This window comes from Simochromis diagramma, unplaced genomic scaffold (assembly GCF_900408965.1).
Source record: "Simochromis diagramma unplaced genomic scaffold, fSimDia1.1 OVJJ01000602.1, whole genome shotgun sequence".
Taxonomy (NCBI): domain Eukaryota; kingdom Metazoa; phylum Chordata; class Actinopteri; order Cichliformes; family Cichlidae; genus Simochromis; species Simochromis diagramma.
The window spans coordinates 9,804,270-9,817,126 of record NW_024387040.1 but is presented as its reverse complement, the minus strand read 5'-3'; the positions used below and the strand labels follow the sequence as shown (position 1 = coordinate 9,817,126).

The window sequence follows — 12,857 nt, the reverse complement described above, 5'->3', positions numbered from 1 at the left end:
GTATCGTGCTGAATGAAGAATTATGCAGTTCTGAAGGCAAAACGAGGGTCAGGTTACTAGTGCACTAGAAACATGTTCATGCAGTAAAGTGTCTGTTTAGTGTATGATATCAGCTGAAGTTAAATGTGAAGAAGAAACTTTCATAAAACCGACGACATATTTTAGTACCAGCTTTTATTACCCCATACTTTGCACAATACAAACAAACACACATCTAGTGTAATATAGGGTAGATGTGTCATACTCTACAAGAGCATTACTTCATGAACATCATGTAAATATATATTTTTTTCCTCTTACACTCCATCGCCCACAGCAATACGAAAAGTACATGGATAGAGATTCCACACAAAAATATTCTATGCGATTTTGAAGGGGAAGTAGGGAAATCACTGTAAATCATTATTCATGTCATTTAATAGGCAAGAGCAGAAAAGTAAAAGCTCCGGGTTTTCACGCATTGGGAAAAACAAAAACAAAAAAAAGAAACACTGTAGGTATTTGGTGTGAAATACTATTAAATGCTTAGGTAACAAATCAGATGAACCGCAACAGATCAATAAACTTTTTTCTGTGGCTTGGATTTGCTTGAAACTGCATGTAACTCAAAAGCGATGCCAAGTTCACTAGAAAACGGGGCTGCTGAGATTAAGACTAATCAGCAGGATATCAGTAATCACCTGATGCATGAATGCCAAATATTTTAACCTATGATCACACAATAATAAGACTGCAAAGCTTCCGGCAGACAAAAACGTATCTGTCAAATTCAGCAAACAGACAAGGCCTCTTCAAACTGGGACGTGTTGGTAATTGCATAGAGCACAGAGGGAAGTCTGCTAGCTACTGTAAGTGAGCTCTGAACTGAGACACGGAAAAAGAAAGCTCGGCCATCACTACTACATTTGTGTGTGTGTGTGTGTGTGTGTGTGTGTGTGTGTGTGTGTGTGTGTGTGTGTGTGTGTGTGTGTGTGTGTGTGTGTGCTTCCAGCTCCTACTCTTTACTAAAGCCGATTACTAGTGAAAATGCCAGACAAAGCGTGAATAAAAGTTTCCTTGTGGAAGAGCTTTTCTTTCTGTCTCTCTTGTCTTACAGCAAAAGATCAGATGGTTTCGTATCCAAACCACAGTCGTAAATCTTGGTCCCACTTTATACTCGCAAACATCTGTTAAACCAGCTGTCCGGGGTGGAGCTCACTCATTAGGCTCATATCTGAAACAGAGAGCAAAATCTGAAATTAGTCAAACATGAACAAGAGAAGGAAAATCTCACAATTAGCTTATTAGTATTATATATTATGACTACACTGGGATGCCGTATGATTTTATTTTCAAGGGTGTTGATTCATTTTTACCTACTAGATTTGGATAATCTCACAATCATAGACTCACCTCTGCAATCGTTTCCTAATCTCTTTGATCTGCTCGTTCTTCTTGGTTAGAATCTCCTTCATGTTGCGGTAGGCCGCAGTTTGCTGGAACTTCTTCTCCAGCTCCTGCGCGCAACACACACACACACACACAAACGCACACACACACACACATTCAAACGTGAGAAAAACAGCACAGATTGCTCAGTGCACCTGACCAACTGTCCCAATGGCATCAGGCGGCGAGTACAACATTCAATTGCATGACCTTTTGCTTAGAAACTCATGACAGGAAAGTGAACATGAAAAAACGTTTGCTTCCGCAGTGCCACTTGCAAAATAGGAACTGGCTGATGAAGAGCAAGGAGAGATTCGTAAACAGCAAGAAAGGCCTTTTGCGTGTCATGTTCGCAGACTTCATGACACCCTCATTGTCTCACAACTTCAATAATAACTGGGTAGAACAGCAACAACAACACTTGACATTTTGTGGGTGTTAACTATATGTTTGCACGTTACTTTCAATTCCTGGAAGAGACCAAAGTTGCTCACTTTCTCTGCCAAGGCCAGCTGTTCTTGCACTCGCAGAAGCTCATGTTTGGAAGAGATCAGGTTGTCCTGCAAATCTTTCTGGGTTGCCACGTTGGCGCTGAGAGACCTTTCGTAGTCCTCTTTCAGAGCTGCCACTGTGTCCTCTAGACTGTTGATTTCCTTGGATTGAGCAGCCACCTTAAAGGGAACGGCAACACCGTTACCTCACCTTTTTTTGAATGAGTTGTGACATCAAGACTAAAAACTAAAAAATCTATTTCTAACGACGACAAAATACACACTTTGACCATGTGGATACATACCATTTAGGTCCAAGTTGGCAGATAAAAGCAAATGGCAGAAAACATTAATATGAAAACGAAAAACTGTAAAGTTAAACAAGCGAAAGTAGCGAAATGGAACGCAAACCGAGACCCAAAAAAAAGAAAAAGTGAGAAGATGACACTTGCTGACTGAAAGCCACATTTGGAAACGTACCTGCTGTTCCCCTTGCACTCTCTGAAGGTCTTTCAGAGCTCTCTCTGCCCTGGATTTCTCATCTAGTGCACTCATGGCCTAAACAATCAAGCAGGAAGAGAATTAACAACACAACTATCGCTATCAAGCACGAGTAAGATAGCACGTTGTTTAAAATGTTATTTGTTTACCTGGGATTCTAAAGTCCGGAGCCTCGCTCTCAGTTTGTCATTTTCCTGTTGTAGTCTCACTATCTCCTGAAGAAGTATTAAAGATACAGTAGCTGTGGTTTACTATGTAAACATGCGGACAATCCAACATCCCAGTGAATCTATGGAAGCAATCCATATAATGTACCACATTTCTTTACCTTGTTGAGAAGTTCAGACACTCCACTTTCATTCAGAGGGGCCAACTTGGGTTTGCTTGTTTCTTTGTTTATCTGGGGGATATTTTTAAATAACAAAGTTCTTTATCTAACAGGTATGTAACTGTAAAAACAAACAAACAAAAAAAATCAACACCATTTAGGCAAGTCTTTCACTTTCCCATAAATGTGATGAAGACTAGTGTCATGAAAGAGTCATGAAAGAGCAGTTAATTTGTTTGTCATAAAACGGTATGTGATAAAACCACTTGTCAACCTCAGTGATGTGTGAGTAAGTAACCACCAGGCTACTATAGACAGGTACAGAAAACTATTTAAAAATGCACAGAAGCAGCTGCACGCCTCTCTAGTTACTAACTGTGGGTACAAATACGCTAGGGACACATGATCAATGACGAATATCTCAGCGGTAATGTTTGAAGCTCTCACACGTGCCAAAACTGCACCTCATGCTCACCTTATCGGTGGTTTTAAAGTCAGTCTTCTCAAATTCAGCCACTTGCTCCAACAGCTCCCTGTACGGGTCAGACGATAACAAAGCATTAGACGATAGAAGTAACATTTATTTATATAGTGCTTTTCACAGACCTAACAGTCACAAAGTGCTGAACAACAGTGAAGACATGATATTGCATAATAAGACCGAAAATGAAAAATATTACATGCAGAGAAAAATTATGACAGTTTATTTATTATGACAAATGTAGGGTTACTGTAAACAGCACTTAGATGCTACACTGGGTGCACTGATATGACAATCTGTGTGATCTCCTCACATCAGCTAACTTGTCACCACAATGTCGATGTTTATGTTTTTGAACATTACAGCAATCTACCATCTAAATGTTTGGCAGGGAAACTTAACACCCTATCTCTTGGTGGCAGTTTAGCACTCATGTTTTAAGATGCACGCTTGTGGTGAGCAGATCAGGCTTCTGAAAAGCTGTAATGTGGTTTTAAATAGCAGATGAAGACACGTAGCCTGTGATATGGGGCGTATTCCTAGCTTTAGACACCGTATAAGTCACGTACAGCTGAGCCCTGTGAAAAAAAGGCTTTGGAGGTTATTCATCCACCCACTGCTCGCATATTACAAAACTACTTTTCCAAAGAACACACACAGTGTGTTAACAAGGTGAAAGGTGAGAAGAGGTCACGTTCATTTATGAAGTTCATCAGAGTGTCACAGAAAACAGGCGGTGCGTTTATACTTGTGTATGAGCCATGGGGCGCTGCACTGAGCAACCTGGACCCCGGGTCTGGGTCATTAGGTCATCGTAAGTAGGACATTTGGACAGCAAGCTGATGTTATCTGACTGAGATAAAGAAAAAAAGTTGCCTTCATATCCTCACTCGTGAAAAAAAGGACCGGTCGACGTGCGGTTTGGGCTTAAGCGTGACCATGAAATTTGAATTTTAAATCAAAAGCTTGCTCATTTCAGAAGTGAAGCCTACAACCTGTGGCACTGTCAGTTTTTGCTATCTGAACTTTTTGTTTGTTTGTTTGTTTGTTTTTTATTTTTTGGAGAGGGATGGAGTGAGGGATGATGGGTGAGGGTTGGGGCCTCTACGGAGGCCCGCAAGGGACATTGGACAAAAAAAAAATGAAGATGAACTTTTGCAAGATTCGCAAAAGGCTTTGCGAGATCCCGAGTTACATTTGTGGTATCTCACAAAAGTAACTCGGGATCTCCCTCGAGAGTAGACATGGAGGAGGATTTAGAGCGTTTCCTGCGGTCAAGAGAGGTCCCACAAGAGGACATCATGCACATGCAACAAGACAAAAGTTACGGAGCCCCGCGGCTCCGTACCATTGTGCACCCTTCATATACCCAATTCTGTTGCTCTGAGATATAGGCATACTTGAGCCAGAAAGCCCTGATACCTTTGTGCCAAAGAGTGCAATATTCTGACAACGGTTCACATGTGATGTAGCTTTGTTTCTGGTATCACATGTGCACGCCCTCATTTCTCCATGTTTGGGCTTGTAATATGAAAAAAAAACATTCTCTGAAGAACATCTGGCACACTTGTTAAAGAAGAACACAAGAATTATCTTTCAGGTTTAATTAATACATATGTTATTGTAAGCAAATGGCTTTGTGCCACTTGCTAATGATTATTACTGTCAATAAATATTAGCGTTGTAATTTTTGTGAAATTAAAGTAGCAGACTTAAGTAATTCACCAAATCTTTTGCAAATAGTTTCACAGTTTAAAAAAAAAAAAAAACACTACAAATATATCTGTATTTGTTTCTGATACTAAACATATCCAGAAATAGCCTTGAAAAAATGTTCAAATGTTAAAAGGCCTAACGGTCTCCTCTGCAAATTATAAAAAAAAGGTCATGCACTTTTCTGAGGTTGCACGTTTCCATTATGCTTTTTAATATTACTTTTAATGCTAAGGCTTATCTAAATTCACAGCTCAGTTTACCCACACTGCATAGTGCGTGTGCATGTTGTGGTTTTCAGGCTAACCGAACATCCCTGCAAAAAAAAAAAAAAAAAAAAAAAAAAAAAGTGAGAAACAAGCGTAATGGAAAAAAAGGGTTAAACTGACAGCGAGGGCTGGCAGTGACCTTTTTACCTGGCATGTAACATGTACACGATCTAAATCTGAGCAGCACTGCAGAGGAAGTGGTCTATGATACAGTGTGGTGGAACCTTTCTCTTTAACATGAAGCTTACTTTTTACATTGCTGTGACATGACCCCTATCACATCATTTTAACTACCTCCTGTCTATGTAAAAAGGCCTAACTGCTGAGAGGCTTGTTCAGATAAGCCAACCATTCAGCACGCAATGATAAATAATCCCACAATAAACATAATAAAAATGCAGACATTAAAAATGTCACAAAGACTATTCTTCCTTTTTTTTTAAAGGCATCTTTTTTAGGCATCTTTCCATTGATGCCTAAAAAAAATGCCATGATCAGGAAGGTTGGCACTGTGAACTACTCTGCTGCCCCCACAGTTAGTGTATGAGAGGAGGGTGTTGAACAAAGACCTCAGAATAATGAATAATATTTCACATCCCCTGCACAACCTAGTGGTCAGACAGAAGAGTGCTTTCAAGTAGGAGGCTCTTTCAGCTTCAGTGTAACAAATTTTGGCCCACTGTTCTTTGCAGAATTACTTTAGTTCATCCAAACTGGAGAGTTTACCAGCATGGATGACGTGTTTAAAGTCATGCAAAAGCATTTCAGTTTGATTTAAGTCCAAACGCTGACTTGGCCAATCCAAGTCATGGTGTTTGGGATCACTGTCCTGTCGCATAACTTAAATGTGCTTAAGATTCATGGCATGAACTGATGGCCAGATATTCTTCTTGAGGATTTTCTGGTAGACGACAGAATTCCATCAATTACAGCAAGTCATGCAGGTCCTGAAGCAGCAAAGCAGCTCCAGACCACCACCACTAACATTTTTGACTGTTTGCACAGGTATGATGTTCTTTTTATGAAATGCTGTGTTACTTTTATGCCACACATAACGGCACTCAAACCCTCCAAAAAGTTCAGTTTTTGTCTAATCAGTCCACAGAATGTTGTCATAAATCATCAAGATGTTTTTGGTAAATGTAGGACAAAGCCTTTGTTTTTTTTTTGTTTTGGGTTTTTTTTTTTTTTGGGGGGGGGGGCAGCAGTGGTTTTCACCTCGGAACTCTCCCATGGATGCCATTTTTGCCCAGCATCCTCCTTATTGTTTAGCAATGAACACTGACCTTAACTGAGGCAAGTAAGACCTGCAGTACATTTTGTAATTATCCAGGTTATCTTTGTCTAGTATTACAATTTGTTTGATGATCTGAAACATAAAAAAATCAGGAAGGGGGGCAAATATTTTCTCACAGCACTGTATGTCCGTTTGTCTATATATATCTGATAAGCAATTTCTAGATAGACCACCTGTTTTCCAGCTCCGAGATATCACTCTGTAGTCGTAGGTAAAACTTTTCCGCCTGGGAGAAAAGCTGCCTAAGCAGCAGCACATTGGTGTGGGCTGTGTTGATGAGCTCCATCTCCACCTCCCCACGCACCACCGCCTGCAGCTCGTCCAGCATCTCCTTCACCTCGTCCACTGTGAAGGTTTCCTCCACAAGCCTTCACAAAAATGCACGTAAATTGGAAATGTTTCAGGTACATCTGAACCGAAAAGCACTTCATTTTTCATTTTTCCTGCATATCTACTTTACATAGACAACTGAGCGGAAGTAACGTGAGAAAAGAGAAGAAATGACCAGTCACCTGCTATCTTTGAGCTCCTCGAAGCATGAGTCGATAGTTTTGAGCCTTAGAACTCTCTTTGAACGTGCAAATCGCATATAATTGATGATTTCATTCTGATGGTGTTCATTAAATCCAAATTCAGCCTACACGAAGATAAGAGAAATTTGATTTTAAGCAAAGATCGGCACACAGAATAAAAAATGAACACAAATAAGGTGTACATAAACAAGCAGATAATTAGCTAACTTGAAGAGGATTTTCTCTTGCTAATATGCAGCAGGGCCTTTTCACATGGGCTTGCACATCCAGCGTACTATTTATGTATATAAAGGGTTGCTCGCTAACATTAGCGGTTCACTCGTCTTTTGATTCAGCTTTAGAGCACAGGGCTAGGCGTTTAGCATGCTAAACTCCTAAAAGCGAACAGGTGGCCTGTACAGCAAATCATTTCAGCTACTTACCATGATGGCTGTGCAGCTAACGTTAACGTAACTAAGTTAGCTAGCTTGAAGACTGAGCTGCTCCAAAAGAGGGAAGAAATGGGTTTTTCTGGCTATAATTTAGATCATTCAGTAAGCAGACTGAAAACCAGCGGTGAAATGCTGGAATCGAGTGTTCTTGAAAATCTCTTATAATTACATTCGACGAGGCTAAACAAAGGTTATATGACAGCTATAAGACTATCAAGCAGATTTGCTAGCCTCCTAGCAGCTAGTGTTTGCATTGAGAATGCCTTGGTAACGGAAAAGAGCGTCATCACCTTGGTTACCAGAGGTGCATTCAATGGCGCTACGTAAAGATTTGAAACAAAAAGTGAATCCCAAATCAACATTAACTGCCTCATCTTAACAACATTTCATATACACACGTGTGTGATATTCACTATAAGATGTTTTTTTTAAACTGGTTTTAATTTAAGGGTAGTTGTTTAGTCTTGTTGTTGTTCTACGTTAATTCGATCTCAACATAGAACACGCTATCTGCCTTTAACTGCCTCAAAAGTAGTCGGTAATCAAGTCATTCAGTTGTCTGCTTCGCAATTCAGTGTTTTGACAAGATTCATCCCAGTCAAAATTTCAGCCCCACTAAAGAACTAGCCCATTTGTGAAAGCCTATAAACACATGAGAAGCAGAGTTTTGGTGTGTGTTCCATATACATATACACCCAGTCTACATTCAATTAATGCATCTATACTGTGTCTTAATGTCTTTCTTGGACACACATACACATAATGCAGCTCTTATTTTTGGTGCTACTGAATCTAGAGCAGTATTTAGATATCGAACATCTCCCGATCAGGATGATTTTCTAAATGGATGACTATTGACGATCAGATGACTATTCAGTTTCACCATTTTTTTGGCATCCACATTTCTACCCTTCCTAGTTGCAGATGGGTTTGCACTGAATGTGACTGATGGTCAGTCATAAACTCATTATAAGACTGAATTGACAGCGCTACTGTAGCACACCTGATTGAGCACCGGTGTGCTTAGAGTCCTCACTGCAGGGGTCTGAATCTGATCCAGGCCATTCCCTGTGTCATTCCCCTTCACTCTCTCCCTGCCTTGCTGTCTATTGTCTGCACTGTCCTATAAAGGGGAGAGAATGGATTTATGTTCTGACAACTCTCCCCCTTCATCTTTCAAATCTTCTCTCTCATTGAGATTCTCTGAGTAGATAGTATATTCACCATCTTGCTACTTGTTGTGTCTCATCACTGATTTGCAGCTGTGAGAAAATATAGGGTGATTCCCAGAAAACAGAGGATAAAATGTGTGGGACTGTGGGAACAGACAGATGTATGTCATAGAAATGTTGCAATAGTGAAGCCTTATGCGGGAAAAATAGGAACAGAATCACATTACTCCCCCCCACCCCACCCCCCCACACCCCACGCACGCACACACACACACACACACACACACACACACACACACACACACACACACAGAATAAAAGCAGACCATGTAAGAGGAGGACAGTGTGAAGAGACACAGTACCTTCACACTTTTATGAGCCAAACACTACATATGTAGTGTAAAAATCTTTGGAGGCGTTGCACTGAGAACTGAAAATGTTTTACTAATAGAAAATTAGCCAGGAAAGCAAGTAAGAGTTTGAAATACTAATTAATCATTTCGATCATTACATGCAATTTGTTTTTTCCTCTCATTTCGTCTCAACTTTATTTTTCTGTCTCTTGTCTTGTGATTGCAAAAAGCCTAAATTGTCTTCTTCTGGTTTTTTTTTCCTTTAGGGATCACCACACCGCATTACCTGCCTCCATCTCCACTTATTCCTAGCACACACCCATTAATCCTCTATGTGGACTTCCCGGCAGCTCCATCTTCAACACCCTTTCCCTAGTATATCCACAACCCCTCCTCTGCACATGCCCTAACCATCTGAGCCTTTCTTCTCTAACCTTGTCTCCAAAGCACTCAGCCTGAGCTGTCCCTGTGATGTACTCATTTTGCCCAGTGAAAATCTTAACATCTTCAATTCTGTCACCTCCAGTTTGGCCTCCTGCCTTTATATCCAAATCACACATAATATCAGGTCTCACTACCAAAGTATTTATTATGCAGCAAGTACCTGCCTGAGCTCATTCATTGCACAGTATACAGCAGTAGGTGGCACCATCTGGCTAGAAAAAAAAGTATGACAGGAGCACAAACCACAAACACAGGAACCCTGTCCAGTCTAACCCAGAGGGTTGTAACAACAAAGCCAAACTCTCAGCTATACATTTTGTAAAGACTATTAAAGTTCTAAATATCCGATTTTAATATTTTCAGCAACAGACTGCAATGCTTTTAATTTTGCATTTACTAGATTATAGGCCAATCTCCAACCTTCCTTTCATATCAAAAATCCTTGAAAGAGTAGTTGTCAAACAGCTAACAGATCATCTGCAGAGGAATGGTTTATTTGAAGAGTTTCAGTCAGGTTTCAGAGCTCATCACAGCACAGAAACAGCTTTAGTGAAGGTCACAAATGATCTTCTTATGGCCTCTGACAGTGGACTCATCTCTGTGCTTGTCCTGCTAGACCTTAGTGCAGCATTCGATACTGTCGACCATAATATCCTATTAGAGCGATTAGAACATGCTGTAGGTATTACAGGTACTGCACTGCAGTGGTTTGTATCCTATCTATCTAATAGACTCCAGTTTGTTCATGTAAATGGAGAGTCCTCTTCACACACTGAGGTTAATTATGGAGTTCCACAGGGTTCAGTGCTAGGACCAATTCTGTTTACATTATACATGCTTCCCTTAGGCAGTATCATTAGAAGACATAGCATACATTTTCACTGCTATGCAGATGACACCCAGCTCTATCTGTCCATGAAGCCAGATAACACACACCAATTAGTTAAACTGCAGGAATGTCTTAAAGCAAACAAACAAAGCACTTCTGGATGGATGCAAACTGCATTTCGTTGCCCTGTACCTGTGCATGTGCAATGACAATAAAGTTGAATTCTATTCTATTCTATTAAAGACATAAAGACCTGGATGGCCGCTAACTTTCTGCTTCTTAATTCAGATAAAACTGAGGTTATTGTACTCGGCCCTGAAAAGCCTAGAAATATGGTATCTAACCAGATTCTTACTCTGGATGGCATTACCTTGGCCTCCAGTAACGCTGTGAGGAACCTTGGAGTCATTTTTGACCAAGACATGTCCTTCAATGCACATATTAAACAAATATGTAAGACTGCGTTCTTCCATTTGCGCAACATCTCTAAAATTAGAAATATCCTGTCTCAGAGTGACGCTGAAAAACTAGTTCATGCATTTATTACTTCCAGGCAGGACTACTGTAATTCATTATTATCAGGATGTCCAAAAAACTCACTGAAAAGCCTTCAGCTAATCCAAAATGCTGCAGCAAGAGTTCTGACAGGGACTAGAAAGAGAGAGCATATTTCTCCTGTTTTGGCTTCCCTTCATTGGCTTCCTGTTAAATCCAGAATTGAATTCAAAATCCTGCTCCTCACATACAAGGTCTTAAATAATCAGGCCCCATCTTATCTCAATGACCTTGTAGTACCATATCACCCTATTAGAGCACTTCGCTCTTGCTCTGCAGGCCTACTTGTTGTTCCTAGAGTATTTAAAAGTAGAATGGGAGGGAGAGCCTTCAGTTTTCAGGCCCCTCTTCTGTGGAACCAGCTTCCAGTTTGGATTCGGGAGACAGACACTATCTCTACTTTTAAGATTAGGCTTAAAACTTTCCTTTTTGCTAAAGCATATAGTTAGGGCTGGACCAGGTGACCCTGAATCCTCCCTTAGTTATGCTGCAATAGACATAGGCTGCCGGGGATTCCCATGATGCATTGAGTTTTTCCTTTCCAGTCACCTTTCTCACTCACTATGTGTTAATAGACCTCTCTGCATTGAATCATATCTGTTATTAACCTCTGTCTCTCTTCCACAGCATGTCTTTATCCTGTCTTCCTTCTCTCACCCCAACCGGTCGCAGCAGATGGCCGCCCCTCCCTGAGCCTGGTTCTGCCGGAGGTTTCTTCCTGTTAAAAGGGAGTTTTTCCTTCCCACTGTTGCCAAAGTGCTTGCTCATAGGGGGTCATATGATTGTTGGGTTTTTTTCTCTGTATCTATGAAGCGCCTTGAGGCGACTTATGTTGTGATTTGGCACTATATAAATAAAATTGAATTGAATTGAATTGAATTGAATAGACAGTTAGTCTTTTTGTAGTCTTTCAGATTCAGTTGATCGTCTGGTCTGTTTCTCCGTCAGTCAAATGCAATGGACATCATATGAGCCAAATAAAAGCTTCACTGATTGGCACTGTCTTCTCATCCTCAAGAACTTCACCCTCCATTTGACTCCATGGAAAAAGACGGAAATGTTTTTTTTCTCCCCCTCATGTCTCTCTAGCTCTAATTAAATTAGACTAACGGGCAGCGCATGGTTAGTCACCTAATCAGATGGCTTATAACGTGACTGCTGCTCTGCTCAAGTTTAGTTTGCAACATCTGTCAGTAACAGTCAGTAACAAGGCAAAGATGTTTCCTCTTTACCTGCAGTCACGGTGAGTCACTTAAAAATTCAGACAGGGGTTGAAAAACAGTAAAGTTACACGCGAGAGTAACTTTTTAAAGAGTAACAAATTGTTACTTTTTCTTAGAGGCCTTTATGATGGTCCTGTTATACATCTCAATTGTTTCTTTGTAGGCTGTTCACAGTTAACATTGTATTCAGGTAGTTTACTTTGATGGGCAGCTGAAATATGAACAATGTGTCAAAAAGAAATGTAATATTATACGAATGTGAGTCATTTCAAGACCAAATGCATGGAAAGTGAATGGAAAGAGAAAAAAATGAATATGAATGTAAAAAAAGTAATGAAATATAATGAGCAATAAAATACATAAAATGATGTAAAAATAACACAGTGCAGTAAGCAGTGTGTAGATTCATGTTAGGATTACTGGGGAAGGATGAAAAATACTGTTTTCTACGTGTTTATTTAAAGTTGTTTGAGTGTGCCTGACATATCTGTGTCCTTTATTGTGCTCTGGAACTTCTCTGTCAGACACCGATTCGGTCTAGTGTTTTTAAGTGGAGATCCTCATTTAATGTTTCTTCTACTTTAGGAACAGGCTTAACCCATGTGCGGGAAACTGGCTGTATGAATACTATGCCTGAACAAAAGGAATTGCTGCATTGATGGGAAAGTGTCCCTAGGGGGCAGAATAGTTGTATTTATCCCAGGAGTTGCGTTTTATTGAACAGGCTACTGTTCAGAAATATGTTCTTTCCAGCTATTTCCCCTCTCTTTCTGCAAAAAAAAAAATTGTAAGATTAAGAGGTAAATAGT

General features: G+C 40.2%; 1 protein-coding gene across 2 annotated transcripts; it reads right to left on the bottom strand.

Annotated features, from left to right (window-relative positions):
• Positions 1 to 1,073: 1,073 nt before the first annotated feature.
• On the bottom strand, positions 1,074 to 7,733 carry lztfl1 (leucine zipper transcription factor-like 1). 2 transcript variants are annotated; one of them, XM_040044365.1, is made up of 10 exons: positions 7,464 to 7,733; positions 7,021 to 7,145; positions 6,682 to 6,876; positions 3,224 to 3,281; positions 2,749 to 2,820; positions 2,570 to 2,635; positions 2,400 to 2,477; positions 1,923 to 2,099; positions 1,393 to 1,496; positions 1,074 to 1,213 (listed from the first exon to the last, which is right to left on the bottom strand). In XM_040044365.1, the coding sequence occupies exons 1-10, from the start codon at positions 7,464 to 7,466 to the stop codon at positions 1,195 to 1,197; spliced, it is 897 nt and encodes a 298-aa protein (XP_039900299.1). In that variant the 5' UTR covers positions 7,467 to 7,733; the 3' UTR covers positions 1,074 to 1,194. The 2 variants fall into 2 exon arrangements, with proteins under 2 accessions (XP_039900299.1, XP_039900300.1); XM_040044366.1 differs by lacking the exon at positions 7,464 to 7,733 and adding an exon at positions 7,249 to 7,432.
• Between the last annotated feature and the right edge of the window lie 5,124 nt (positions 7,734 to 12,857).

What these genes read in the sequence shown, in the direction of transcription:
- lztfl1 (XM_040044365.1), bottom strand. An exon ending in TCCGGACTTTAGAATCCCAG is followed by an intron (nt 2,478 to 2,569) that starts GTAAACAAATAA and finishes TTGATTGTTTAG; the next exon opens with GCCATGAGTGCACTAGATGA. An exon ending in GAGTGCAAGGGGAACAGCAG is followed by an intron (nt 2,100 to 2,399) that starts GTACGTTTCCAA and finishes GTTCCCTTTAAG; the next exon opens with GTGGCTGCTCAATCCAAGGA.